Raw genomic sequence first — 27,500 nt, 5'->3', positions numbered from 1 at the left:
AAGGAGCAGTCTGTAGTTTAAAGGTTCAGTCTGTAGATTAAAGGTTCAGTCTGTAGATTAAAGGAGCAGTCTGTAGATTAAAGGTTCAGTCTGTAGATTAAAGGAGCAGTCTGTAGATTAAAGGTTCAGTCTGTAGATTAAAGGAGCAGTCTGTAGTTTAAAGGTTCAGTCTGTAGATTAAAGGTTCAGTCTGTAGATTGAAGGTTCAGTCTGTAGATTAAAGGTTCAGTCTGTAGATTAAAGGAGCAGTCTGTAGATTAAAGGTTCAGTCTGTAGATTAAAGGTTCAGTCTGTAGTTTAAAGGAGCAGTCTGTAGATTAAAGGAGCAGTCTGTAGATTAAAGGTTCAGTCTGTAGATTAAAGGTTCAGTCTGTAGATTAAAGGAGCAGTCTGTAGTTTAAAGGTTCAGTCTGTAGATTAAAGGAGCAGTCTGTAGATTAAAGGTTCAGTCTGTAGATTAAAGGTTCAGTCTGTAGTTTAAAGGTTCAGTCTGTAGTTTAAAGGAGCAGTCTGTAGTTTAAAGGTTCAGTCTGTAGTTTAAAGGAGCAGTCTGTAGATTAAAGGAGCAGTCTGTAGTTTAAAGGAGCAGTCTGTAGTTTAAAGGAGCAGTCTGTAGTTTAGTTGAATAAATGTTAATGAGCAGAGAAAGATCCTCATTGGCTGATAAACAAACTAAATAAACAAACTCTCTTTGTTTTCATGACTGAATTAAAAACTGACCTTTAACACAATTCAGTAAGGGTGTCACGATTTAGATTTTAAATCGAAATCGACCAAAATTAAGTCACAATCTCAAACTTCGAATTAAAGATGTAATCGTCGATGCTGTCACGCCCACACGTCACGTCCGGTCGGCTTGCCGAGTGGAAAAAAACACACGTGTTGAAGTGCTGCAGCCAATCTCCTCTAACTTAGCTACTAGCTAAGCCAGTAGCTATTAGCTACAGCCAGCCAAGCGACAGCATGGTGTTACACCAGTGTTTCCTCCAGTATTTTCTGAGACTGTGGCGCTGGGTGTGTGTGTGTGTGTGTGTGTGTACAGTTTGGGTCATCATAATGTAATATTTATACTTACGTCATAGGCTACTTAGGGATTTAGGGAATGCTCTCACACAGCCATCATGAACTCCCCTGCATGGGCTTCATGTTGTAAAGAAATATTTTTATTATTTGTTTTAAGAGAGGAGTTATCCAAGTCAGAGTCCTGCACGGGTGAAACATAATGTACTGTGTCGGACACAGATGTGATCGGGTCGGACGCCTGAAGAGGCGGGTCGGGTTTTACGATTGCCATTTTCAAGGCGTCACTTATCATCAGTCATTATTAGCGACACAAATGATAAGCATTTATATTTCATATGAGCTCATTAATGCGTGCTTGCGCCCTCCCAGAACTCACATTCCCCACGCTGGCTTACTTTCACTTTTAAAAATTGCGTCCGTCCAATTTTCCTTCGGACGTCGGTATCAATTTATAGCGGGTCGGCTCGGGTGCGGAATGTAAAATAAGACCCGTGCAGGACTCCGCTCTAAGTGACCATTTTAATCCTCTAGCTAATTATCAAGCTAAATATCCAACATGCTAGTTAACATCAAAGTCTGCGGTGGAAGACGACGGTAAAATATTTACTTTCTCTAACACTAGATTTATTTATGCCTGAATTTTTAAGGTGTGGCGGCTTTTATTTTGCCGTGGCGGTGCGCCACAGTCAACTACATGCAGAGGAAACCCTGCTTACACCATTAATGTTCTGCTCCTGGACCGTGGTTGGGAAGCACAGTGGAGATGATTTCCTCCAGGGATGAAGTTTGTGTTTACCCGCGAGGTGAACCCCTTCCACGTGTTAAGCTGGTCGGGAAATAATACCAGAGAGCTTTGCTGTATCTGGAGGAGCCGTCACCTTTATTCACAGCCAGACTGCAGCCTGTACTGTACACTTTACTGCTGTCGCCACTCCTGCTGCTGCTTTGGCTTCTTCTTCTTCTCCCATTCATTCACTGTCTGCACGTACACACGCTCCCTCACTCTCACTCGCCCACTCACACCTCACACACCTCACACACACACCTCACACTCACACCTCACACACACACCTGACGCACACACACCTCACACACACACCTGACGCACACACACCTGACGCACACACACCTCACACACACACCTGACCGCCCTATTCCTCCGCCACTCTTACACCAATGGCAGCTGCAGATGCAGGAGACCCATCAACAGAACTCGAACCTCCTCCTCTTTCACTGAAGTCGCTGCTGTGGAAGTATTTTGGATTTCCAGTGAGTTATGTTGACAACGTTCACATTCTCGACAAAAAAGCCACAGTTTGTAAGCTCTGCAGAAACTAGTTACTAGTTATGTTACATAATGTTGTTAATAAATACATTTGACAGTGTAGTGTGGTGCATTATGAACAGAGGTCAGATATTATATTGCAGAAAAGTAAAGTCTGAAAATGGCACAGCAACCTGTGCTTAAAAAAAAAATGTAAAAATCGAGAATCGAATCGTGACCTTAGAATCGAAAATGTAATCGAATCGAGGATTTGGAGAATCGTGACTTCACTACAATTCATACTGTTTTACTTTAAAGCTAAAAGGTGGCAGGGTCCGCCACATATAAACAGACAGTGTTGTGGGACGTTGTTGTCTTCTGTGTTGTTACCTCATTAATGTTGTAAAGAGGAAACTTTCCTCTGTGAAGCTGCAGCGAGCAGCTTCACAGTTAAACGTGTGTTGACCTCTGAGCTGCTCGACGAACCAGCGACGTCATACTGAGACAAACTGAAACATGTCGGCTGAACCGCGGGCCGTCCTGACAGAGCGGAGGAGGAGGAGGAGGAGGAGGATGTGTAGAGTCCTGTGTGATGCTTCCTCTCGTCGTCTCTTTGTTCTCAGTCTGTTCCCCCAGAGGCGGAGCCACGTGACGTAGCGATGACATCATCAGTCAGAGCGCCGTCACTGCAGTTTAGCAACAAACGGCTGCCGAGGCGTAAAAACTGGGTCAGGGGCTGTAGTCAGGGTTACCATAGCGACCGGATCAGTAGGTCACAGAGGAGGAAGCGGTCGGCTGCTGCTGCTGCTGCTCAGGCATGCTGGGAAACGTAGTCAGCTCTTTCTGATCCTCTCAGCTCTCTGTAGACTCAGAAAGGTTTTCCATTTATTTACTCGTCAGATATGAAGGATCCCTAATTGTTAATGGATCTTCATAATCTGAGGATGGATAACACATAGCAGAACTCTGGGTCCAGTTGGTGTTTGGTTTTGGCTCAGTTCCACATTCATGTTAAAGTTTGCGCCTCCCTGCGTCACAGCAGCAGAGTCGTCACAGGTCGTTTGTTCACATCATCACTTGGATTCAAACGGATGTTTCAGTTCTTCAGTTTGATCAGAAGCATCAGCAGACTGTTTCACCTGCGTCTGTCCTCCCTCAGGTACTCTGCGAGGATGTGGCAGTGAGCATGCTCAGAGCGCTGATCGTTACCATGGCGATGTACAGCGCCGGCCAGGCGTGCAGCGGTCAGGACAACTGCTCCGCCCAAAGCGAGTCCAAAGACTACTGCTACTCGGCTCGCATCCGCAGCACGGTGCTGCAGGGGCTGCCGTTCGGAGGAGTGCCCACCGTGCTCGCCCTCGACTTCATGTGCTTCCTGGTGAGTCCACACACGCACGCACGCACGCACGCACACACACACACACACACACACACAGACAGCTGGCTGTTTATGGTTCTGATCCGGCTCTGATCCAACCGCAGTCTTTAATATCTCTGACTCATGCTGACAGGATCGACTCTGTGCTGATGTCGTTCTGTGGTCACCGTCGGTACCGACCAATCAGAGCACATTAATGTGTTCTTGTAGGACGTGATGTCACACAGATGTCAATCAAACTGGAAGTCGGATGTTTTTCCAGACATCCCTCTTTTTCCATAATCGATCGCCGTGTTTGACCTCAGCGATGACATCACCAGGCCAAGGCAGCTACAGCAGAGCATGATGGGAAACTGTAGAACTGTATTATTTTTCGAGATTCTTTATTGTTTGTTGACATTTTATTATGAAACTTGGATCTTACCAAACAGGAAGTGGTTGTTGGAGCCTGTGCAGTGCATTGTGGGGCTTCAGTGGAGTCTGTAGACGTCTCAGTTTATTGAGTTAGTCTCTTGTGTGTGGCGTTGAAGGGAACAGGGTGCATTGTGGGACCTGCTGAGTGAGAACGTTCTGTCCCTGCTGTGATGTTCACTGACTGTTGGAAAAATCGATACTGCAGCTTCATGGTTCGACCCACATACTGAAGTTCAACAACAACAACATGATGACATCACCACACAACAGTCAGCGACCTTTGACCTGAGCAGACGTCTAACAGGAAGTCCTCTGTGTTCTTCTTCAGGTGCTGCTCTTCGTCTTCTCCATTCTACGGAAGGTGGCGTGGGACTATGGCCGCCTGGCGCTGGTCACCGACGCTGACAGGTAAACACACCTGCCTGCTCTCGTATCATCATCAGTGATGTCATGCAGGTGGGGGGCGGGGCCCGTCTGAGGTGTGCTCTGATTGGCAGACAGACGGAGGATGAGCTGGCGGCGATGATGCTGCTCTGTCTCACAGCGTCTGTTGATTCTCTTTCTGTTTCTTCCTGAAGGCTGAAGAAGCGTTTCAGCGACCTGGAGGAGCGTGAATAGTATGTTGCTGCTTCCTCCATGTTTGTTCTGTCCGCTAACTTCCTCCTCCTCCGGTTTCATTAACAGGGTTCTGCTCTCTCATTGGTGCACTAACACAACTTCTTCTTCTTCATCGTTCAGTTTGTGTGTTTGTACTGGAGTCCTAACAACAAGTGAGGTTAATGGTGCCGTGACGACCCCACAGACCACCAGCACTGACGGGAGTGTGTGTGTGTGTGTGTGTGTGTGTGTTTAAAGCGTGCCACTCACTGTTGGCTAATGTGATGCTAACAGATGCGATGCTAACACTGCTCCACACTTCTCTTCATGTTTTAACGTTAACTCAGCCGAAGACGAGACAGAGATAACTATGAGCCGGTCAAAAGGTAACAGGATGTGTGTGTGTAGCTCGGTGTGACGTAAACCCTGTGACGTGCTAGCTAGCTTGTTAGCTAACGCCACACGAGGCCCGACACATTGTCGGCTAGCACGCTCACATCTGGAAACGCCTCAGTCAGGTTGGTTCAGACGTTTTCAGATCAGAGTTCAGAAGGTTGATGCAGGTGAAATATTGTACTTCCTGTTAGCGCCCTCTGTGTCTGTGCTGAGTGTTGTGTAAATCAAAGTGTCAAAGGAAGTAACCTCAGAGGTCCAATCAGCTTTCAGAGGTCAGAGTGGCTACATGCTAACAGCTAACAGTCAGCTGACTCCTTCCTGTGTGTCCACAGCGTCGCCTCAGCGATGCACTCAGAGACGCCCGACCGCTACGAACGCCTCACCTCCGTCTCCAGCTCCGTCGACTTCGACCAGCGAGACAACGTAAGGCCACCTTCATCATCTTCATCATCATCTTCATCATCATCATTATCACCTTGGCTGTCTTCTTCTCCTGCCCATCCACTCAGACCCACGTGTGTGTGTCTGTGTGTGTGTGTGTGTGTGTGTGTTGCTGATGTTTTGTGTGTTTCACTGCAGGGCTTCTGCTCGTGGTTGACGGCCATCTTCAGAATAAAGTGAGTATGTGTGATCTTAATTGAGGCGCTTTGCATCAGAACAACAGAACTGGTCTTCACGGGTCAGAGTCTGAAGTGATGTTGACAACACAATCTTTAATCTCTAAATGCTGCAGTCAAACAATGTAAATGATCAGAGAATGATTTGGGCTTCTCTCTATTTTAACATTACTGTAGCTTTAGTGTTTAAGCGTAGAATGTGTCCACATGTGTCCTGCAGCCACACTGAATCATTAATGCACCGACACAACAGTCGTCACCGCGACACGTCGTCGTGGTCGACAGGGAAGCGAGCCACATTAACACCACATTGATCCGTGGACCGGACCACCACACGTACAGCGCCACTGACAGGATGTTGATGGACAGAATGTGCATTTAAACATAGTCAGCGTTGCTCAGAACACGAAGTGCGGACCACTGTGTTGTGTTCAGGTCTGGTTGGACTATAAGTTAATCTCCATGTGTGTTTTTATCCGGAGTGTTTGATCCAATCAGAACTTGACTGACCCATCCTCCTCCTCCTCCTCATCCTCCTCCTCCTCCTCCTCCTCCTCCTCCTCCTGCAGGGATGAAGAGATCAGGGAGAAGTGTGGCGAGGACGCCGTCCACTATCTGTCCTTCCAGCGTCACATCATCGGCCTGCTGGTCGTCGTCGGCGTCCTCTCAGTCGGCATCGTTCTGCCCGTCAACTTCTCCGGAGACCTGCTGGGTGAGAACAACATGCAATCAGAGCCGTCAAACCCAAACTTTATTCTGCTGGTCTTTAATAACGTGGACCTCTTCACACCTGTGGATGAACTACTGTAAAGACAGAAGTGACACTGTCCAGTGTATCAAGATAAATGTGACTCTGATTGGTGCGTTTTAACCACAAATCATTAAAGTTTCTGCTGCTACAAGCTACAAGCTAGTAATAGCTAACACAGATTAGGGTAAAACTGAGCAGCTAGCTAAACTTCAAACAAATATCCAACTCGTGTTTGTAAGTTTCCCTCAGAAACTGAAGTTAGCACTATTGGCCTGTAGCTAGCTACTTTAGCGTGAATGCTAGTGAATTCTGTTGCCTGTCCAACATTGTTAATACAACATTATGAATGAAATCATTGTTTATCATACTTTTAGTTAAATTTCACCAGATGTCCTTCTTTGTCCTGGTTATCAGTTAGCTAATGCTAATGCTAATGCTAAAGGTTGTGTGTTTGTTCAGATTTCCTTGTCAGACTTGTGTTGAGTGACTGTCAGACTCGTTAACACTGGTGATGTGTTGAACTTGGAGACACGTTGATGTTCACAGTGTGATTGTAACTGCAGCTGCTGACTCACAACGTTCTCACCTTGTGTCTGGTTGAATTTAGTCAGAATTATCAGTAAAGACGCTTTCCTAATCCCCGGAGCGCCCGGACCTCCTTCTAAAGAAGGTAACAGCAGTCTGAGCGGAGCTGTAGGACGTCTGTAGGACGTCTGTAGGTCTGTGTTTGCTGTCTGATGGTAGACGTGTAGATCCTGGATCTGATCTGCGGTGGAAGGAGTGTTTTTACCTGCAGTTAAAGTTTGACTGGACTGAAGGAACAGAAGCTTCAGAGGACGACGAGGGTCGACACAGGACCGGCTGGTTCTCTTTAGATTTATGTTTTTGTGTCGACTGCTGAGCCGGTTTCAGGTCATAAGCCAGGCTGTAGGTGGCAGACCTGATGATGTCATCTCGTCACTCAGTGCACCTCCATTAATTCACATTTTAAACTTTCCTGAAATAATTTCTGACTTCATCAACCAGCAGATTATAAAACAGATTATTACAACATTACCAGGTATATTTAAAGAATGTAATCATTTGAAGAAGAAGAAGAAGAAGATATTTATATCAAAGTCTCAGAGTCGTTCTGTAGTGAATGTGTTGGCTGTTGTGACTCCGTCTGTAGCAGCAGCTTGTTCACAGAATCCAAACTGATGCTTTTCTGATGCCACGAGTTTAAAATGATACGGCATCGAACCCTCAACCCGACCGAGCAGAATCATCCACAGGACCTGTGGATGACGACGAGTGTTTTCAGGGTGATTTGTTCATCTGACCTTCATCAGGAAGGTTTGATGAACATGATATGTAATAAATCTGATGAGTAGCTCTCCAGGTAAAGTTCGCGCCTCCTGCAGCTGCTGAGGTCGAGGTTCAGGGTCTGAATCCTCGCTGTAGATTTTGCTGCATGATGTAAAATTTGGCATCATGAAAATTTTAATTTTGAACCACAAGAAGTTCTTAAAACGTCTGTGACTGAAGTTGAAAAGACGTCTAACATCACAGTTTAGAGACTGTCTTGTGGATGATTCTGCTCGGTGTTACATGTGTTCTGTTCAGTGATGTCATCAGTACCAGCCTGTCCGTCTACATGAAGACGGTTGTGTTTGTGTGTGTCTCGTCTTGCCGTGGCATCGTTACAGACTGAGTGTAGCTGTTAACATTCAGAGCTGTGAGCTGATTTCTGTTGTTTCTCTTCAACAGTGAAGTGAAACAACAGGAACGTGGACGCTGCTGTCGGCAGGTCGAGGACTTGTTCGCTGATGATTGAATCTTTTTGTTACAGAAAACAACGCCTACAGCTTCGGACGCACCACGATAGCCAACCTGAAGTCTGGGTGAGTCCACCGCCACACAAGGTCCGGTCCAGTCCGGTCCGGTTTGTTCTGCCCCGGTCCGGTCCGGTCTGATAGTGTGAAGAGACGATCAGTGGAAGCGACTCACGGTTTAATGTTAATGAGACGTTCGTGTTGAACAATATGTGCCACAGAGACCAGAACAGTGTAGAACAGTTGGGCATCATCTTTACTGAGCTCCTCCGGTCCTGGAACACCGACGGCTGCTGTTCTGGCCAGTTGGGGGTTACGGGTCAGAGCCGACCCGTCCTCAGTCTCCATCCGCTCAGATATTTAGTCACTCAGAAGACAAAACCTCTGCATCATTGTAATCTTTACAATATTAATGAGGTTATAACACAAACCGTCTCCATCAGTGAGTATAAATAATGTATATATCATATAAATAAACCAGCTGTTCTCAGAGGAAACACTGTCTGAAGATGGAGAGGTGGCAGGGTCCGCCACATATAAACAGTTAAACAGTATAAATTGTCATTTAAAGACCTGCAATATCTGAAAACTAGTGATTTACAAACACGGACATGTTGTATTTATTGTTTTCAGCTCGTGTTAAGCTTCACTGAACCTCCTCCACATGTTTCAGATCAGCTCCACACGTGCATCTGGGATGTGGTTAGCCTAGCTTAGCATAAAAACTGGAAGTAACAGTGGCTGAGAGATAAATCTGATGTTGTCTGTGGTCTGTTCAGGACGAACCTGCTGTGGCTGCACACGTCGTTTGCCTTCATGTATCTGCTGCTGACCGTCTACAGCATGAGGAGACACACGTCCAAGATGCACTACAAGGAGGACGACCTGGTAGGAGAGCCTTCGTCCACACAGCGTTTGTTCCTGTCCTCCTCTGTTAGCGTCTGCGTCAGGCGGCGCCCGGAGAAAAGGCCCAGCGTCTTCTCTCCGGGCGCCGCCAGCTGAAAGTCTCTGGTGATGTCACCGCGTCCTCGGTGATGAGAGTCACTGTATGTTTGTCTCCTGTGGATGATGTCATCACCCCGACCCTCCTCCTCTGATGTCAGATACAAAAGATTGTGTTGTCACAGAAACGAGACGCAGTTTTAAACCAGGACCGCTGTGTTTGTGTTCTAATCCCAGTTTGGTGTCTTGCAGGTGAAGCGCACTCTGTTCATTAACGGCATCTCTAAATACGCCGAGGAGACTCAGATCAAACAGCACTTTGAGTAAGTTCACTGCTCTTCTTCTTCTTCTTCTTCTTCTTCTTCTCATTTTTACCCAAAATGTCTTAGTCCTATTCTGTGACGTCTTGGTATTTCACTGGGAAATGTTCTGGCCTCAGCTCAGGACACACCTCTTCACCGTGACGCTGCACCTGGAGCTCCTTTTGCTCTCTGCCTTGTTCATGTTTGTGTTACGTGTCATCAGCTGAGCAGAGGATTGTGGGTCAGAACAGTCCACAACATGAGGCGGGATGTAGTCGGTCATGTAGAACCTGAACCTCCGTCTGGTTTAATGAACAGTATCGTAGTCTCGGTTAGATTTAAGAAAACAGTACCACGTGTTTTTCTGATGCGAATTCTGGGAAATCAGAATGTGTCCAGTGTTTGATATCCAGCTGCTGTTTCCACTTCACATTTGGACTAAAATATGTTAACTGGATGTCTACAGACAGACAGACTCTGAGGTTCAACATCTGAACCAGTCTTACTGCCTGAAACTTCACTTATGAAATAATTGTCTTTTAGATATTATTCAGTTTTTCACAATAACACGAACGCTGCAAAGGAATCAGGTTCAAACTGTCGTTAACTCTTAAAAACTACAGCAATGTTTCTGGTTTGTGTTTATTCTTCAGGCAGGCTTACGAGAACTGCACCGTGCTCGAGGCTCGAATCTGCTACAACGTGGCCAAACTGATGTCTCTGAACGCCGAGAGGTGAGACAGACGGACGCTCAGGGCCCAGTGCATGCTGGGATACGCATCAGCTGTGGGTTTTTCTTTAATAGGATGTGTTGCTTCTCCACGTTTGAACAACCAGACCTGCTCTGTGTTTGTGTCTGTCAGGAAGAAGACGGAGCGCAGTAAGAAGTTCTTCACTGACCTGATGGCGAAGGAACACGTCCCCACCATGATCAACCCCAAACCCTGTGGACACCTCTGCTGCTGCGCCATCACCGGCTGCGAGGAGGTGACGCTAACACTGACGCTAGCACTAACGTTGATGCTAACACTCTGTTTACAGACAATGTAGCTTCACACAAGCACCATGTGATTTACACACTCTGCTCTGATTGGAGATTATACTTCTTGACTGGTGCACAATCAGTGATGTATGTTTATACATGGCCTGAATGGATGAGTGGGTTTGGGGTTAGCATGTTAGCTTGTTAGCAGTGATTTAGCAGCGTACGTCTGTCCTGCAGGAGGAGGCGGTCAGCTACTACACCAAGAGGGAGGCCAAGCTGAAGGAGGAGTACAGGAAGGAGAAGGAGAAGGTCCACACTAAACCGCTGGGCATGGCCTTTGTCACCTTCCAAAATGAGGCCATGACTGCTATGTGAGCCACCACCTGACCCCGCCCCTTATCTGACCCCGCCCTGTATCTGACCCCGCCCCGTATCTGACCCCGCCCCGTATCTGACCCCGGCCCTGCTGTTCACCTCTCCCAACAACAGTCACACAATAATTGGTTCATTTGTCTTTGTGTTTGTTTCACATTCCTCTGACTCCTCCTCTTCTCTCTCTGGCCCCGCCCCATCCCACTGACTCCACCCCTTATGTTTTCACAGTATTTTGAAGGACTTCAACGCTTGTCAGGTTCAGGGCTGTCGGTGTCGTCAGGAGCCACAGTCCTCTCAGTTCAGCGAGGCTCTTCACGTTCACAGCTGGAGTGTTTCGTACGCACCCGACCCGCAGAACGTCCGCTGGTACGTCCACAAGCTCCGCCCGCCTCACACCACACCAAGCCACAAAACCAATGCACCCATCACCCTCTGCTCATGCGTGTGGTTTCTTCCTGCAGGGAACACCTGTCGCTGGGCGGCATCTGCTGGTGGATCCGCTGCTTCATCATCAACTGCATCCTCTTCCTTCTGCTCTTCTTCCTCACCACGCCGGCCATCATCATCTCCACCATGGACAAGTTCAACGTCACCAAGCCCGTCGAGTATCTCAATGTAAGAATGGATCCAGATGGAGCCACTCGGTATGCTGTTGGTTGTGCTCCGACTGTCTGCTGAGTGTCTGTGTGTGTCGGTTCTTTCAACAGAACCCAATCGTCACCCAGTTCTTCCCCACTCTGCTGCTCTGGGCCTTCTCTGCTCTGCTGCCCACCATCGTCTACTACTCTGCCTTCTTCGAGGCTCATTGGACCAGGTAGCACCGCTGTTCACGCCTCAGCCCCTCTCCATCAGTACTGCAGTATCAATACTAGCGCACAAGTGTTTTTATTTGAGTGCTGTGGGCTGAATTCACCTGTATTTGATTAAGTATGTCTCGGTGTGTCCGCAGGTCTGGAGAAAACAGGACGACGATGCATAAATGTTACACCTTCCTGATCTTCATGGTTCTGCTGCTGCCATCTCTCGGACTCAGCAGGTAATGAGAAGTGCTCGCTGTAAGAATCCGTCCCTGATTGACCTTTGACCTCTGCTGTCCTCAGTAACACACCGTCTCTCTCTGGTTTCCCAGTCTGGACGTTTTCTTCCGCTGGCTCTTTGATAAGAAGTTCCTGGCTGATGCCAAAGTCAGATTTGAGTAAGTCGTCCTGTCAACCGTCTGTCAGATGATTTCCATCATGTAACAGACGATTAAATCTAAAATACAAATCGAGTTTTCGTTTTAAATGACCAATATATTTTCAAAGCAGAGCTCAGATACAGACTTTAAGTCCCTGTCTTCTGTGTCGTGTCTCTTCAGGTGCGTCTTCCTGCCGGATAACGGAGCGTTCTTCGTCAACTACGTCATCGCCTCTGCGTTCATCGGGAACGCCATGGACCTGCTGAGGATCCCCGGTCTGCTCATGTACATGATCCGGCTGTGCCTGGCTCGCTCCGCTGCTGACCGCCGCAACGTCAAGAGGGTGAGAACGCTGACTGACACTGACCGAGAGGACGGACGCTGACCGACACTGACCGAGAGGACCGACACTGACCGAGAGGACGGACGCTGACTGACACTGACCGACACTGACCGACACTGACCGAGAGGACGGACGCTGACTGACACTGACCGAGAGGACGGACGCTGACCGACACTGACCGAGAGGACCGACACTGACCGACACTGACCGAGAGGACGGACGCTGACTGACACTGACCGAGAGGACGGACGCTGACCGACACTGACCGAGAGGACCGACACTGACCGACACTGACCGAGAGGACGGACGCTGACTGACACTGACCGAGAGGACCGACACTGACCGACACTGACCGAGAGGACGGAGGCTGACCGAGAGGACCGACACTGACAGACACTGACCGAGAGGACGGACGCTGACTGACACTGACCGAGAGGACCGACACTGACCGACACTGACCGAGAGGACGGACGCTGACTGACACTGACCGAGAGGACGTACGCTGACCGAGAGGACGGACGCTGACTGAGAGGACCGACACTGACAGACACTGACCGAGAGGACGGACGCTGACCGACACTGACCGAGAGGACGGACGCTGACTGACACTGACCGAGAGGACCGACACTGACCGACACTGACCGAGAGGACGGACGCTGACTGACACTGACCGAGAGGACCGACACTGCCCGAGAGGACGGACGCTGACTGACACTGACCGAGAGGACGTACGCTGACCGAGAGGACCGACACTGACAGACACTGACCGAGAGGACGGACGCTGACTGACACTGACCGAGAGGACCGACACTGACCGACACTGCCCGAGAGGACGGACGCTGACTGACACTGACCGAGAGGACGGACGCTGACTGAGAGGACCGACACTGACAGACACTGACCGAGAGGACGGACGCTGACAGACACTGACCGAGAGGACGGACGCTGACTGACACTGACCGAGAGGACCGACACTGACCGACACTGACCGAGAGGACGGACGCTGACTGACACTGACCGAGAGGACGTACGCTGACCGAGAGGACGGACGCTGACTGAGAGGACCGACACTGACAGACACTGACCGAGAGGACGGACGCTGACCGACACTGACCGAGAGGACGGACGCTGACTGACACTGACCGAGAGGACCGACACTGACCGAGAGGACGGACGCTGACTGACACTGACCGAGAGGACCGACACTGACCGACACTGACCGAGAGGACGGACGCTGACTGACACTGACCGAGAGGACGGACGCTGACTGACACTGACCGAGAGGACCGACGCTGACCGACACTGACCGAGAGGACCGACACTGACTGACACTGACCGACACTGACCGAGAGGACCGACACTGACCGACACTGACCGAGAGGACCGACACTGACCGACACTGACCGAGAGGACGGACGCTGACTGACACTGACCGAGAGGACCGACACTGACCGACACTGCCCGAGAGGACGGACGCTGACTGACACTGACCGAGAGGACGGACGCTGACTGAGAGGACCGACACTGACAGACACTGACCGAGAGGACGGACGCTGACCGACACTGACCGAGAGGACGGACGCTGACTGACACTGACCGAGAGGACCGACACTGACCGACACTGACCGAGAGGACGGACGCTGACTGACACTGACCGAGAGGACGTACGCTGACCGAGAGGACGGACGCTGACTGAGAGGACCGACACTGACAGACACTGACCGAGAGGACGGACGCTGACCGACACTGACCGAGAGGACGGACGCTGACTGACACTGACCGAGAGGACCGACACTGACCGACACTGACCGAGAGGACGGACGCTGACTGACACTGACCGAGAGGACGGACGCTGACTGACACTGACCGAGAGGACCGACGCTGACCGACACTGACCGAGAGGACCGACACTGACTGACACTGACCGACACTGACCGAGAGGACCGACACTGACCGACACTGACCGAGAGGACGGACGCTGACTGACACTGACCGAGAGGACCGACACTGACTGACACTGACCGAGAGGACGGACGCTGACTGACACTGACCGAGAGGACGGACGCTGACTGACACTGACCGAGAGGACGGACGCTGACTGACACTGACCGACACTGACCGACAAAAATCAAACAGACTTGACTGTGGTTGACACCGGTCCTGGTGAACACCTTTGGAGTCCATTATTGTCTCGACGTGGACACCTGGATCTGAGCCCAGCTGTCCCCTCTGCTTGTGTCCTGTCTAACATGTGGTCTCGTGTCCCTGCAGCACCAGGCCTATGAGTTTCAGTTCGGGGCAGCGTACGCCTGGATGATGAACGTTTTCACGGTGGTGATGGCCTACAGTATCACCTGTCCCATCATCGTCCCCTTCGGTCAGTCTCAACCACACAACTGTCAACAGTTTTCATTGGGGGGGGGCCTCTGAACCTCCAGGGGGTCCTGGGTCCCCCAAAAGAGGGTTTTGTGCATTTTACAGTAAAATGTATGATTCTGGGATGTATCCTCCCTTTGCTGCGTGTCTCTCCCTCTCTCTCTCTCTCTCCCTGCTTCCTGTCACCCTCTTCAGCTGTAAAGCCATAAAAAGGCCAAAAAATACTTAAAAAATAAAAAAAGTATCATTCTGGTGCAAAACCAGGAGGATCCGATCCGTTCAGCCGCCTGTGTGACGCCCTGCCTCACCTGTCCCCCTGCAGGTCTCATGTACATGCTGCTGAAACACCTGGTGGACCGGTACAACATGTACTACGCCTACCTGCCCTCCAAACTGGACAAGAAGATCCACTCGGGAGCCGTCACCCAGGTGGTGGCGGCGCCCATCCTCTGCCTCTTCTGGCTGCTCTTCTTCTCCACCGTACGCACAGGTAAGCCCCGCCCCCTGCTGGACAAACCACCTTTCCTGCTCGAGTCCTAATCGAGTGCGTCGAGACGCGTCTGGTTCAAGTCCAGAACGCTGCGTTTGAGTGACTCGGTGGCTTTGACTTGTTGTTGTGGAATGCTAACTGATGCTAACTGATGCTACCTGCTGCTGTGTTGTCAGGCTTTGAGACGCCGACCTCCATGTTCACTCTGGTGGTTCTGGTCGTCACCATCGTGGTCTGTCTGTCTCACGTTTGCTTCGGACACTTCAAGTACCTCAGCGCTCACAACTACAAGGTACAGCCCTGTTTGATTAAATGCTCTATGAAACGTTGATGTTGGCGATCAGAACCGCGTCTGACTCCCCGTCTCTGTCTCAGATCGACACCAAGGAGAACGACGTGGACGCCGTCGAGAACGGACGTCCATCGCGTCCCTCGTCCTCGCCCACCACCAAGTCTCAGGTGACTGGCTGTAACTCAAGAACTCTGGTTCTTAAGTGTATTGGCTGTGTCGCATTAGCTCACCTGTGTGTTGTGGTTCTGTGTCCAGCAGCAGCAGCAGCAGCAGCAGCAGCAGCAGATGTATATCGCCCAGGTGCTCCAGGACCCAAACTCGGACGAGCCGGGCGGTGGCAGCGGCGAGGAGGACCGAGGGTCGTCCCAGGACGAGGAGATGTTGAACGGAGGGAACAGCATCAATGAGGCGGATTTTCAGTCAGGGGAGGACAGTCTGATCGCCAACGAGGTCCACCAGTAGCTGGGGGTGGAGCTCGAGGCAGGGGGCGGAGCTAGCTGAGGGTCCATACCCACACTCAACAGTTACACAATAAAGCTGACTGGAGAATCACAACACATACGAACACACGTACAGATACTGACACAGTTAGCTCCACCCCCTCCCAGCTCGGAAGACTTGACCCTGACCTTAGACGCCGGCGCCGGGTCGCCAACATCCAGTCCTGCACGTCTGTGGAAACTGGACATCAGACTGTGTCCACAGGAAGCCACTGTACATAACCACAAAGCCAAAAGTTTTCTTTTTGTTCTTTTTCTTTTTCTCGGGGTGGGGGCGGGGTTTAAAATTCGTGCCTGGGCTGGATTCCGTTCGTTCGCACACGTGTCTTGACTCCCGATCCCCCCGCGGGTCGCCGGTACTCGACCCGTCGAGGGGTCGAAGCTGATGCTGATGCTCTCTTTTTCTTTGGCCAGGTGCACTGCTCCAAACGAACGCCAGCCGTTGCCGCCATCCTCCGACATCGGAGTGCTAAATAAGTCGCCAACCGCCAGCTCTCGTAATGGTAGAAGCCTCGCTTACGCAGACGCGTCGCAGTCTCCCTTCTCTGTTCGCCGTCCTCTTTCTTTCTCTCTGTGGAAACTGTGGCTCGTGGATTTTGCCGACATTTTTAACACATCATCTGGAAGTTTTTCGGTTTTCTTGACCTGCCAAGCTTTCGCTGCATGTCGTTTAAACGTGCTGTCTGGATTTGTGATGTCGCCACCTCCGGACGATGTCATCAAGTGCAGCTCTGCCGTGACCAATGAGCTCGCCAGATTCCCACCCTGATCTCATCAGCACATCCTCCACCTGTCAGACGAGCTTCACCGGTCAACCACTGGACTCCACACTGAACTGCTTTTTTTTCTGGTTCTTTGATTTCACCTGAACTACCTTAAATCGTGAATACCTGACGAAGGGAACGGGATGTTTTGTGTCTGTGTAGGTTCAGCAATCAGAACTCTTTGTGAAGACGCTCCGACACTTCCAGCAGCAGCAGTCGTGTAGTTTGAGCTCGGTAGACGCAGAAGAGCAGCGCTTTTCGTCCGGACGGTCTACCCATCACGCCTGAAGCTGTCGGGACTCTCAAGGGAAAATGTTTTCTGTTTGTTTTGAAGTGTGTGTGTGTGTGTGTGTGTGTGTGTGTGTGTGTGTGCGTGCGTGCGAAGTATCTTATTGTACACCAACCTGCATCGGCAACATCACCAGGTAACCAAAACCATCTGGCCAACGAGCTCCGGTGGTCGTCAGGCTTCTGTAGAATCAGCTCAAAGTTTTATTCACTTTGAAAACGTCAGAAAATCAGAATTTGAAGGTTTGGCTCGCTCAGTCTCTCCTGCGTTGGTCCCACAGCTGAAGCCTACATGTTCACATTATATTTAGTCCAGCTGGATTCACTTCATGTGTGAGCAGCAGCTAGCTTAGCCTGCTAGCTTTAGTTCCAACATCAGAGCAAACAAACATCTTGAGGTTGATTTACGTGTTGCATAATGCTAAAGGGTCACCAGTCCATCCAACCTGGAGCTAACGCTAGTCAACTGAAGCTAACTGGACTCAGAGGCTGATATTCAGGACCGTTTACAGGCGACTCGTTGCTGTTGACTTTGTGTTTCTCAAGAACCAAAAAGTAAATCGGGTCATTTTGCTCCAAACACACACTCGGCCTCCTGCTGTGGAGGAGAGTGATACCAGAGTGTGTGTTGGTGAACAATGGCCGTCTGTGATCAGGACGACGGTCTGTTGGACAAATGTTGTTTCTGTTGGAAGCAGAACGACACTGTTAGCTTCGCTCCGTCAGAAGAGACGTGTTGTATTCTGTGGTTAACTTCTGTCTGCGTCTCAGAAGCTAACAATAAGAAAAGTTTGACTTTAACACCAAAATATTAGCTTCAGGGTCCAGTTAGCTTCTAGCTAGCTAACACAGCTAAGTTGCGTCATGTATGATTGACTTGTTAGCCCACATGATGGTGAACATGCTGGATAACGAGCAACATCAGTTTATTTAAATGTGGTGAACCTGAGCAGCCATCTTGCAGAAAAAGGGTTTAGCATGCAAGTGGTGAACACGAAATGACTGTTGCTCTTTCTAAGAAGGCAAGCTCTTTTCCTCAGATGGAGCTAGGCTAGCGGTTTGTGCTAAGCTAGGCTAACGGTGTCGTGGACCTGTTCTACACAGATTATAATCTGTTCTCACCTGGAGACGGATGTTTAAGGAACATTTAATCTAAAAAACAAGTTGATAATCTGCTCAAACTCCAGATGAGGCGTCGGCCGCGGCTCGTCTCACTTTCCCATGATGCTTGTGGTGTCTGATGATGTGCGCCAGCTGGGGCCTGATTGGACGATTTAAATGGACACCTGCCATCCAATCACAATCTGGTGTTGTGTGTGTGTCCGTGCTGTTCACTACACGTTCAGGTGTGTGGTCATCCTCGAGGCCCCGCCCACTCAGTTTGTGTTGCTACCTGTCAGTCTGTTCAGTTCGCAGCGACAGCTTTACATTCGGTTTCATTTTGTTTTGTGAAGCATCGTCTCTGACTTCACACAGGAACAGGAAGTGGACCCGGCTGCCAGCAGCATCATCAGGACGCCACGTTTAAAAAGTTTAGAACACAAAGTTTGAAGCGTCTCAGGTGTCTCCTGAATAATGTTTACATCCGCTTGAGTTGTTCATTTTCATTTTAGAGTGTGTGTGCGTGCGTGTGTGCGCGTGTGTGTGTGCGTGTGCGCAGGGCTGGACTATGAAAGCTGCAGCCACCAGGACTTCAGGTTCTGTGGCTGCACGCTGGAGAACCTGCAGCTTCTGCGTCCACGTGATGTTTCCTCTTCACCTCCAGCGGAGCGCCGGCTGTCGGCCGTCGACGCTCCGGCCGTGATTGTATGCACACGAACGATGAAACTGAAGGAGAGCTCACAGGATCCGGACCTGAAGTCTGAATCTGGACCCGCAGGTTCTGGTCAGCAGCTCTCAAACCCTCAGAGGAGCGCTCGTTATCTTCACCTCTTACGGAGAGCTGAAGCCCCGCCCCTTCCTTTTCCCCTCATGGACCTCATTGATTAAATCTTTGTCTGCAGCGAAGAGAGATGATAAAGTACTGATCCGGTCTGAACTGGGTCAGAATCTCACACATGATGATTGTCAGTTTGTTGTAGTTTTGTGTTAAAGCTCAGTGAGCCACATCGTCTCATCAACACAGTACCAGAACCAACATGGAGCCAACTGGGTCAGAGAAGGTTCTGGTTCAGTTCTGAGCCGCAGCTCTACAGTGTTGAAGTCAGGAGAAGACGTCTTTATAAGGGTTAGGGTTAGAACATCATGTGTGAGATTCTGACCCAGTTCAACTGGATCAGTACTTTATAATCTCCCTTCAGTACCAGACAAAGATTGATCAGTGAGGTCCATGAGGGGAACAGGAAGGGGCGGGGCTTCAGCTCTCTGTGTGAATACAAACGATGCTCATTTTTAGTTCAACGTCCTTTAAAACCTCAGAACAAGAACCGGATCAAGAGTACTGATCACGGTCCTCTTTCAGTTTGAATAAACCTGGAGGAAGACTCTGAGTTCAGATCATGGTTCTGTGTCGAGGTCCAAACTGTCAGGAGGAACCTCGATCACTCTCCGCTTCACTGATGTTCTGTAATGTGAAAACAAGCGTTCTGCTCTTCAGTCTCGTTATCTCAAACTGCAGCAGCTCGTTAACGAGCGTCTGAACCTCGTTAACGAGCGTCTGAAGCTCATTGTGTTCTTCATCGCTGACCATCACAAACCCGATGAGTCAGTTGGGTCGACACACGTCAGACAAACCTGGAGCCAGTAAACGTCCGTTACATTAAAACTCCTGACATCATGAAAAGAAAAACATTTGAAAAATAAATAAACTGGGACTGAAGAGCCGAACTGCAGGTTGTGAGCTGCTGCGTTCACTGACCCTCGGTGTCGTAGGACCTGATGACGCTCGTGAGAATACCCAGAGTGTGTGATATTTTTGTAACTGCTGACTGAAGTATTTGATACTGACGAGATGTTGATAGCTGTGACGATGCCGTTGTAACATGTAACTAAAGGTTTTTATTAATCAGCCGCTACTTTTTGCTTTTCTTAGTTTTTTAACTTGTTGCTGAAGTTGTTGAAGTTGTAAAAAGACGAATGTGAAGTGGAGAGAAACGCCGCCTGCTGAAAACCTGTAAAATAAAACATGTAAATAGTCGTCGTCCTCGGAGACCGACACGTCTCACTGACTCCGAGCTAACAGGCTACTGTCATCTCATGCTTTTAATTTATTGCTGTGACACTATTTATTTTTACTTTGGTCTGTACAGTGAAACATTTGTCCTATTTATGTTACTTGATCAATAAAATTGGCTCTCATCTGTCGAGTCCTGTGAGTTTGTGCAGACAGAAATCAGAGACTGACGACAGCAGCAGAGTCGCACTCGCTTTATTCACCAAGTCCAGTCAGAACCACACGAGCGGCGCCGTGGGGATCGCTACACATAACCATGGTGACAGGACACCACGGAAGCAGAGAGGTTCACACTGGCGTCTCCTCCTTCACCTCCACCGGCGCCTCCTGCACAAACGAGAACACCTGTGTCAGCTGCCGAGCTTCAGTATGAGATCCAGAACATCGGTGAAGCAGCTCCTGCTGACTCCAACATGGGGGCCTGTTCACACACCTGTTCACACACCTGTTCACAGACCTGTTCACACCTGCACACACACCTGTTCACACCTGCACACACACACCTGTTCACACCTGCACACACACACCTGTTCACACCTGCACACACACACCTGTTCACACCTGCACACACACACCTGTTCACACCCCTGCACACACACACCTGTTCACACCTGCACACACACACCTGTTCACACCTGCACACACACCTGTTCACACCTGCACACACACACCTGTTCACACCTGCACACACACACCTGTTCACACCTGCTCACACCTGTTCACATACCTGCACACACCTGCACTCACACCTGCACACACACCTGTTCACACCTGCATACACACCTGTTCACATACCTGCACACACCTGCATTCACACCTGTTCATACCTGCACACACCTGCTCACACCTGTTCACACCTGCACACACACCTGCACTCACACCTGTTTATGCCTGCACACACACCTGCACACACACCTGTTCAAACCTGTTCATACCTGCACACACACCTGTTCACACCTGTTCACATCTGTTACATTTGTCACACACATCGTCACAGTCGGCCCTGGTGTCAGTCTGACTCACACCGCGGCTGTGACGGAGCAGCAGGGTCACAGGTGAAGCTGTCTTGTCACAGGGACGTTCGGACCGCTGCCTGCAGAGTGAAAACAGTTGGGACAAACTAGTTGATCAGAACCAACCTGGAACGGAGCAGCAGAACTCTGAGCAGCCTCCAGCTTCTGCTGCAGCTCCAACACTTCCTGTCGAGCCTGAAAACAAACACAAGCGGTTCAGTCGTGGTTCTAAACTTTGGTACTGAATGTGACGGATGTGACGGAGGAGACCTGCTGCAGCTCTGCGTCCAGCTGCTGCCGCTGCTCCTGCTCCACCTGCAGCCTGACAGACACCTGCTGCAGCTGAGACTGCACCTGCACACGCACACACACAAACACACAGTTTATTTACTAACAACTCAAATAATTTATAGATTAGTGATAGTGATAGATGTGCTGGTGCTGTCGGACCTGAGCGAGCTCCTCGCTGCAGCTCTGACTGAACGTGGCCTCCTCCAGCTGTTTCTCCAGCTGAGCCTCCAGCAGCATCAGCTGCTCCTTCAGCTGAGACAGCAAACAGAGTCATTAAAATGTTGATTTCTCAGTTCTCAGTCATCCGGTCCTGGTACCTCTAGGTTCTGTACTGTGTTCAGCTGGACTTGTTTCAGTTTGTTGAATACGTTTCACCTCTTATCAGAGACGCTCCTTCACTTCTAACTAACTGGTTAAACTCTACGTGGGAGTGTCCTGACAGAGTTGTTAGGGCTACTTGTGAGTCGTTGACCCAACTGGACTCATGTGAGTTGGGTTGGTTGGGTCAACGACTCCCGTGCAACTATAACACCGCTGTAAGGACACTCCCACACTCTGTAAGGACACTCCCACATTCTGTAAGGACACCCCCACACCCTGTAAGGACACTCCCACACCCTGTAAGGACACTCTCACACTCTGTAAGGACACTCCCACACCCTGTAAGGACACTCTCACACTCTGTAAGGACACTCCCACACCCTGTAAGAACACTCTCACACTCTGTAAGGACACTCCCACACTCTGTAAGGACACTCCCACACCCTGTAAGGACACTCCCACACCCTGTAAGGACACTCTCACACTCTGTAAGGACACTCCCACACCCTGTAAGGACACTCTCACACTCTGTAAGGACACTCCCACACTCTGTAAGGACACTCTCACACTCTGTAAGGACACTCCCACACCCTGTAAGGACACTCTCACACTCTGTAAGGACACTCCCACACCCTGTAAGAACACTCTCACACTCTGTAAGGACACCCCCACACCCTGTAAGGACACTCCCACACCCTGTAAGGACACTCTCACACTCTGTAAGGACACTCCCACACCCTGTAAGAACACTCTCACACTCTGTAAGGACACTCCCACACCCTGTAAGAACACTCTCACACTCTGTAAGGACACTCCCACACCCTGTAAGGACACTCTCACACTCTGTAAGGACACTCCCACACCCTGTAAGGACACTCTCACACTCTGTAAGGACACTTCCACACTCTGTAAGGACACTCTCACACTCTGTAAGGACACTTCCACACTCTGTAAGGACTAGGGGTGTGCCAAAATATCGATACTACGATATATCGCGATATTTCGTCTTGAGGTACGTTATCGATACACTGGTGCCAAATATCGATATTTAAAAATGTAAAAAAAAAAACAATGGTTTTTTTTTTGGGCCCACCACCACCAACCCTCTTCGGAGGACAGCTTTATCTTTATTCAAACATAGGTATACAACCAAATAAAATTTTAAAAAAATGGTTTAAGTAGCTCTGAAACCCACACATATAGACTATTAATGAAGTTGTAGTCTGTGTGTGTGTTAAGAAGAGTCACTGTGCAATATACTCTTTGTTTACTTGGCTGTCATTCATGTGAAATTGATTGACAATGTTTTGTAATTCCTGTGAAATGGATTCAGTGCAGTCAATAAATTCGGAATTTCTTCAGTGACACAGATATCATGATGTATCGTGGATGAAATTCCTTGCAATATATCGATTATCGCAGAATCGCTGTATCGTGATATTATCGTTATCGTGGGCAAAATATCGTGATAGTATCGTATCGCGAGGTACCTGGTGATACCCAGCCCTAGTAAGGACATTCCCACACTCTGGAAGGACACTCCCACACCCTGTAAGGACACTTCCACACTATGTAAGGACACTCCTACACCCTGTAAGGACACTCTCACACTCTGTAAGGACACTCCCACACTCTGTAAGGACACCACCACACTGTGTAAGGACACTCCCACACTCTGTAAGGACACCACAACACTCTGTAAGGACTAGGGCTGGGTATCACCAGGTACCTCGCGACTAACGATACTATCCACGATATTCTTTGCCCACGATAAGGATAATATCACGAACAGCGATTCTGCGATAATCGATATATTGCAAGGAATTTCATCCACAATACATCACGCTATCTGTGTCACTGAAGAAATTCAGAATTTATTTAGCTACTTAAACCCAATTTTTTAAAATTTATTTGGTTGTATACCTATGTTTGAATAAAGATAAAGCTGTCCTCTGAAGAGGGGTGGTGGTGGGCCAAAAAAAAAAAAAAAAAAAAAAATGTTTTTTGTTGTTGTTTTTTTTACATTTTTAAATATCGATATTTGGCACCAGTGTATCGATAACGTACCTCAAGACGAAATATCGCGATATATCGTAGTATCGATATTTTGGCACACCCCTAGCAAGGACACTCTCACACTATGTAAGGACACTCCCACACTCTGTAAGGACACTCCAAGGTAGAGTTTAAAGCCTGCAGCTCCACCAGTTACTCAACAAGTCCAGTTGCCTACGATACAGAACTTAGAACTTTGTTAACAGAAAAGCATCGCCCAGATTTGGTACTTCAGGTCGGACCTGCTGAGTGCTGTCTGGGTCCGTGCTGTCTGTCTGAGCTCGGTCCTCCAGCAGCTGCAGCTGATCCAGGACCTGCTGACAGAAACAGGTTACAGGAGCTGTAATAAGACTTCACCTGCCACTGAACACCAGACGGAGGAGAAGCTTCTCTCAGAGTCAACGGGTCTCTTTATGAACCCGGTTTGTGTTTGTGACGCTCACTGTTTGTTTCTGCTGCTCGGCTTCACACAGTTTCTTCTTCCACTCGTTTTCTTCTTCTTCAAAGCGCTGCTGCAGAGTCTGAAGCTCCGCCTCCTGCCACAGACACAACCATCGTCACCGTGACATCACAACACTGGAACGCAACAAGCAGACGGGTGAACACATTCAGTCGTCAGTGATGAAGATTAAAGTTTTTACCGTTTCCTGCAGCAGCTTCACTTTCTGATCGAACTCCGTCTGCAGCTCCGTCTGTTTCCTCTGAGCCTCCGTCAGCCTCGACTGCACCTGACAACCACATATACATCACATCAGATACCAAACATATCACCTGTATCACCTGTCAGCGGCGTGGAGGACGTCCGTGGGTTTACCTCGGAGAGAGAGCGCTCTGCTTCACTTCTGCTCTCCTCAGCTGTCTGAGTGAGAAGCTGCAGCCAGTCGCTCTGCAACAAGACGACAAACAGGTTCAAGTGTGATCAGAAGAGTTCACCAGTGACTGAATGTTCAGATGAAGAGCAGACCGACCTGGTCCGCCTCCACACGGACGCCAGGAAACAGAACCTGCAGTGACGCCTGGAAGTCCGAATGCAGGGACGCAATCCTGGACTGAGCTTCGGTCTGAAGACAAAACACATGAGGAATGTAACATTCAGTTCATCACACGGAGGTCAAGTCTTCACAATAAAAGTCCTGCAGCTTCCTGTTCAGCACTGACCAGCGCCGCTTGAAGCTCCGCCTCTCTCTGGTCGCTCAGACGCTCTGCAGTCGAAGACGCCGCTGCTGACAACGCCATTTTCTCCTGCAGCTCCTGAAGTACAAAACCATCACAATGAAAAGTGATTGGTTTGTTACATTGTTACTGTTCTTGTGAAATGTGACAACTTTAGATCAATGGAGTGTAAATGGTTGAAGAGACGAGTGAGGCTGGACTTGGACTCACGGTTCCGTGGTGACGGGCCTGTTGGAGCTCCTCTCTGAGCTGCTGGAGTTCTTCCTCCAGGCGCAGCAGCTGAGAGTCTTCCTCCAGACTGACAGACGACAAACAGACACGATGTCACACACAGCTGCACCTGAAACACGTCAGCTGTTTCATCAGGTGTGTTCTCACCTTTCAAAGGGCTGCTCGGACTCTGTCTCACTTCCTGATCCCTGTGGAGGAGAAGAAGAACCATCAGAACCAGAGTGATTGTTCTGACAGCAGTTCTTCTCTGATCTCTGCAGGTAGAACTGATGTCTGACACAAACTGGACGGTAACAGTAAGGTAAGAAACGGGGAAACAGAAGCAGCTTCTCATCAGTGGTAGTTAGCTGCTGAAGCTAGCATTAGCTGCTGAACCTAGCATTAGCTGCTGAGCTAGCATTAGCTTTGACCTTCAGCAGGTGCACTGTGGAGTGACGTGATGATGTCAGTCTGTGGATTCAAACCTACGTCTTTGTGCACCTGATCTCCGGCTGCTGCGTCGCCTTCCGTCGCTCTGAGGACACAAAGAGACACAAAATGGCTGCTGAACGTTTGGCGCTGCACTTCCTCTCCTGTCCACCAGGTGCTGCTGTGGTCAAACTGAATGTGAGAACTGTGAAATGTCGCCGAGCTCCTCTGTTTCTGACCTCTGTGATGATGTCAGCAGCTGTAGCTCCTCCCTCAGCTGAGCGAGCTCCGCCTCCAGAGCAACGACCTGCTCGTCTCTGCTCTGCACACTAACAGGAAGTCACACAGGAAGTTAAACTACACGCCATCACATGAGGGTATTAAAGTGCATGAACGATGGAGAGCAGAAGAAGAGTTTGGTACCGGTTCTTCAGCTGCTGCACGTCAGACGACTCGTCCACCTGCAGACACAAACACATCGGATCAGCTGCACAAAGATCCACACATGATTTCTTTACTTTTTTATGGCTTTATTGATAGAACAGCTGAAGATATGACAGGAAACAGGGAGAGAGAGAGAGGGGGAGTGACACGCAGCAAAGGGACCCGGGCCGGGAGTCGGACCCGGGTCCACTGCAGAACCTCAGCACATGGGACGCGCGCTCTACCAACTGAGCTAATCGGCGCCCCTACACAGATGATTCCTGCTAATGAACTGAAAGAGGATTTTTAAAACCCGTCCCGTTGATCGTCGTGCACCGTGTTGAACTATGACATCATCACACAGACGACCTCTCGTCACGCCCGGCTGTGACTGACTTCCTGCCTCCCGGTGTGACCCCGAGGGAGAAGCCCCGCCCCCGTGACGCGACTCAAATCTACCCCTTTAATAAAAAGCACCACCTGCTTCATCACATCCTGTCAATCAACAGCTGCAGGAGTTCTGGATGAGCAGCAGAATGAAATCATAAAAAAGGTGAGTGTTCAGGTTCTACCTGGACCGCAGCCTGGTTCTCCAGCTGGACCTTGAGCTCCTGCAGCTCCGCCTCTCTGGACGCCAGCGCCCCCTGCAGCTCTGAGGACAAACAGCACAACAACCGGGTTACTGGGTTTCTAATTCATGTGGATGAGGTGGAACCACGGAAGTGACCGGTCAGAACCTTATTCTGGAGTTTCTACAGAACTGGTTCTCATTGCTGAAGCTTTGGGCTGAGTTAGCAACATGCTAACAGAAACACTGACCGCTAACGGCAGCAGCTTCCTGCTGCGAGGCTTTCAGGTCCGAACACACTTCCTCCAGTCGCTGCTGCAGAACCCGCTCAGTGTCCCTGTGGACCAGCTGCACAGACAGACAACAGAACAGAACCCAGCTCCATCGGTTACAACATCCAGAGCTTTTGTGACATTTGAGGACAACAGTTCTGTGATTCTGACCTGGGCTTGGGTCAGTTCCTGCTCGACAGCGGCCATCTTTGCCTCCAGACTCTTCCTGCGCTCCTCGTCGGTCCGCAGAGCGTCAGTGCGCTCGGTCAGCTCCCGACCCAGACGGACACAGTCCTGCCTGAGGCGGGCCAGCTCTGCATTTTGCCTGCAAGGGAGGGTTAGTATCAGACCAGATGATGGACATCAGTGGTTCTGTCCATCCAACACTCTTGTCAACACTGTGACGGACTGAGTCATCAGTACAAACTAGGTCAACTACGAGTCCCAGAGTGCATCATCATCAACAGAACCTGTGTGTTACCTGC

General features: G+C 49.7%; 2 protein-coding genes across 4 annotated transcripts in view; one reads left to right on the top strand and one right to left on the bottom strand.

Moving 5' to 3' along the window:
* LOC115581708 (CSC1-like protein 2) overlaps positions 1–16,288 on the top strand; it is a 24,410-nt gene extending 8,122 nt beyond the window's left edge. Inside the window, exons 2-24 of one of the 3 annotated variants that reach the window (XM_030417022.1) lie at positions 3,447–3,665; positions 4,408–4,487; positions 4,658–4,696; positions 5,405–5,495; positions 5,652–5,689; positions 6,259–6,401; positions 8,272–8,323; positions 9,034–9,142; positions 9,449–9,519; positions 10,152–10,232; positions 10,362–10,485; positions 10,721–10,854; positions 11,087–11,224; positions 11,320–11,473; positions 11,566–11,672; positions 11,808–11,894; positions 11,988–12,053; positions 12,216–12,378; positions 14,650–14,755; positions 15,077–15,244; positions 15,421–15,536; positions 15,620–15,703; positions 15,795–16,288. In XM_030417022.1, the coding sequence (XP_030272882.1) occupies positions 3,474–3,665; positions 4,408–4,487; positions 4,658–4,696; positions 5,405–5,495; positions 5,652–5,689; positions 6,259–6,401; positions 8,272–8,323; positions 9,034–9,142; positions 9,449–9,519; positions 10,152–10,232; positions 10,362–10,485; positions 10,721–10,854; positions 11,087–11,224; positions 11,320–11,473; positions 11,566–11,672; positions 11,808–11,894; positions 11,988–12,053; positions 12,216–12,378; positions 14,650–14,755; positions 15,077–15,244; positions 15,421–15,536; positions 15,620–15,703; positions 15,795–15,998 (2,547 nt within the window). In that variant the 5' untranslated portion in view covers positions 3,447–3,473 and the 3' untranslated portion in view covers positions 15,999–16,288. Of the gene's footprint in view, positions 1–3,446; positions 3,666–4,407; positions 4,488–4,657; positions 4,697–5,404; positions 5,496–5,651; positions 5,690–6,258; positions 6,402–8,271; positions 8,324–9,033; positions 9,143–9,448; positions 9,520–10,151; positions 10,233–10,361; positions 10,486–10,720; positions 10,855–11,086; positions 11,225–11,319; positions 11,474–11,565; positions 11,673–11,807; positions 11,895–11,987; positions 12,054–12,215; positions 12,379–14,649; positions 14,756–15,076; positions 15,245–15,420; positions 15,537–15,619; positions 15,704–15,791 lie in introns of all 3 variants that reach the window. The other 2 variants (XM_030417015.1, XM_030417030.1) reach the window with 2 other exon arrangements.
* A 4,150-nt stretch (positions 16,289–20,438) lies between these two features.
* Positions 20,439–27,361, bottom strand: LOC115581743 (ribosome-binding protein 1-like). Its single transcript, XM_030417070.1, has 18 exons — positions 27,187–27,361; positions 26,995–27,091; positions 26,748–26,827; positions 26,176–26,213; positions 25,992–26,081; positions 25,813–25,858; positions 25,492–25,532; positions 25,324–25,411; positions 25,099–25,191; positions 24,909–25,001; positions 24,755–24,826; positions 24,582–24,668; positions 24,384–24,476; positions 24,183–24,254; positions 21,724–21,816; positions 21,544–21,627; positions 21,400–21,468; positions 20,439–20,587 (listed from the first exon to the last, which is right to left on the bottom strand). The coding sequence occupies exons 1-18, from the start codon at positions 27,220–27,222 to the stop codon at positions 20,549–20,551; spliced, it is 1,311 nt and encodes a 436-aa protein (XP_030272930.1). The 5' UTR covers positions 27,223–27,361; the 3' UTR covers positions 20,439–20,548.
* Between the last annotated feature and the right edge of the window lie 139 nt (positions 27,362–27,500).

Source organism: Sparus aurata, chromosome 1, assembly GCF_900880675.1.
Source record: "Sparus aurata chromosome 1, fSpaAur1.1, whole genome shotgun sequence".
NCBI classification, from domain to species: domain Eukaryota; kingdom Metazoa; phylum Chordata; class Actinopteri; order Spariformes; family Sparidae; genus Sparus; species Sparus aurata.
Note: the sequence above shows the minus strand (reverse complement) of the source record. Positions and strands in the feature narration are given on the sequence as shown.

What these genes read in the sequence shown, in the direction of transcription:
- LOC115581743 (XM_030417070.1), bottom strand. Translation starts at nt 27,222, where the DNA reads ATGGCCGCTGTCGAGCAGGAACTGACCCAAGCCCAG. An exon ending in AGGAACTGACCCAAGCCCAG is followed by an intron (nt 27,092 to 27,186) that starts GTCAGAATCACA and finishes CTGTCTGTGCAG; the next exon opens with CTGGTCCACAGGGACACTGA. An exon ending in TCCGAGCAGCCCTTTGAAAG is followed by an intron (nt 25,412 to 25,491) that starts GTGAGAACACAC and finishes GTCGTCTGTCAG; the next exon opens with TCTGGAGGAAGACTCTCAGC.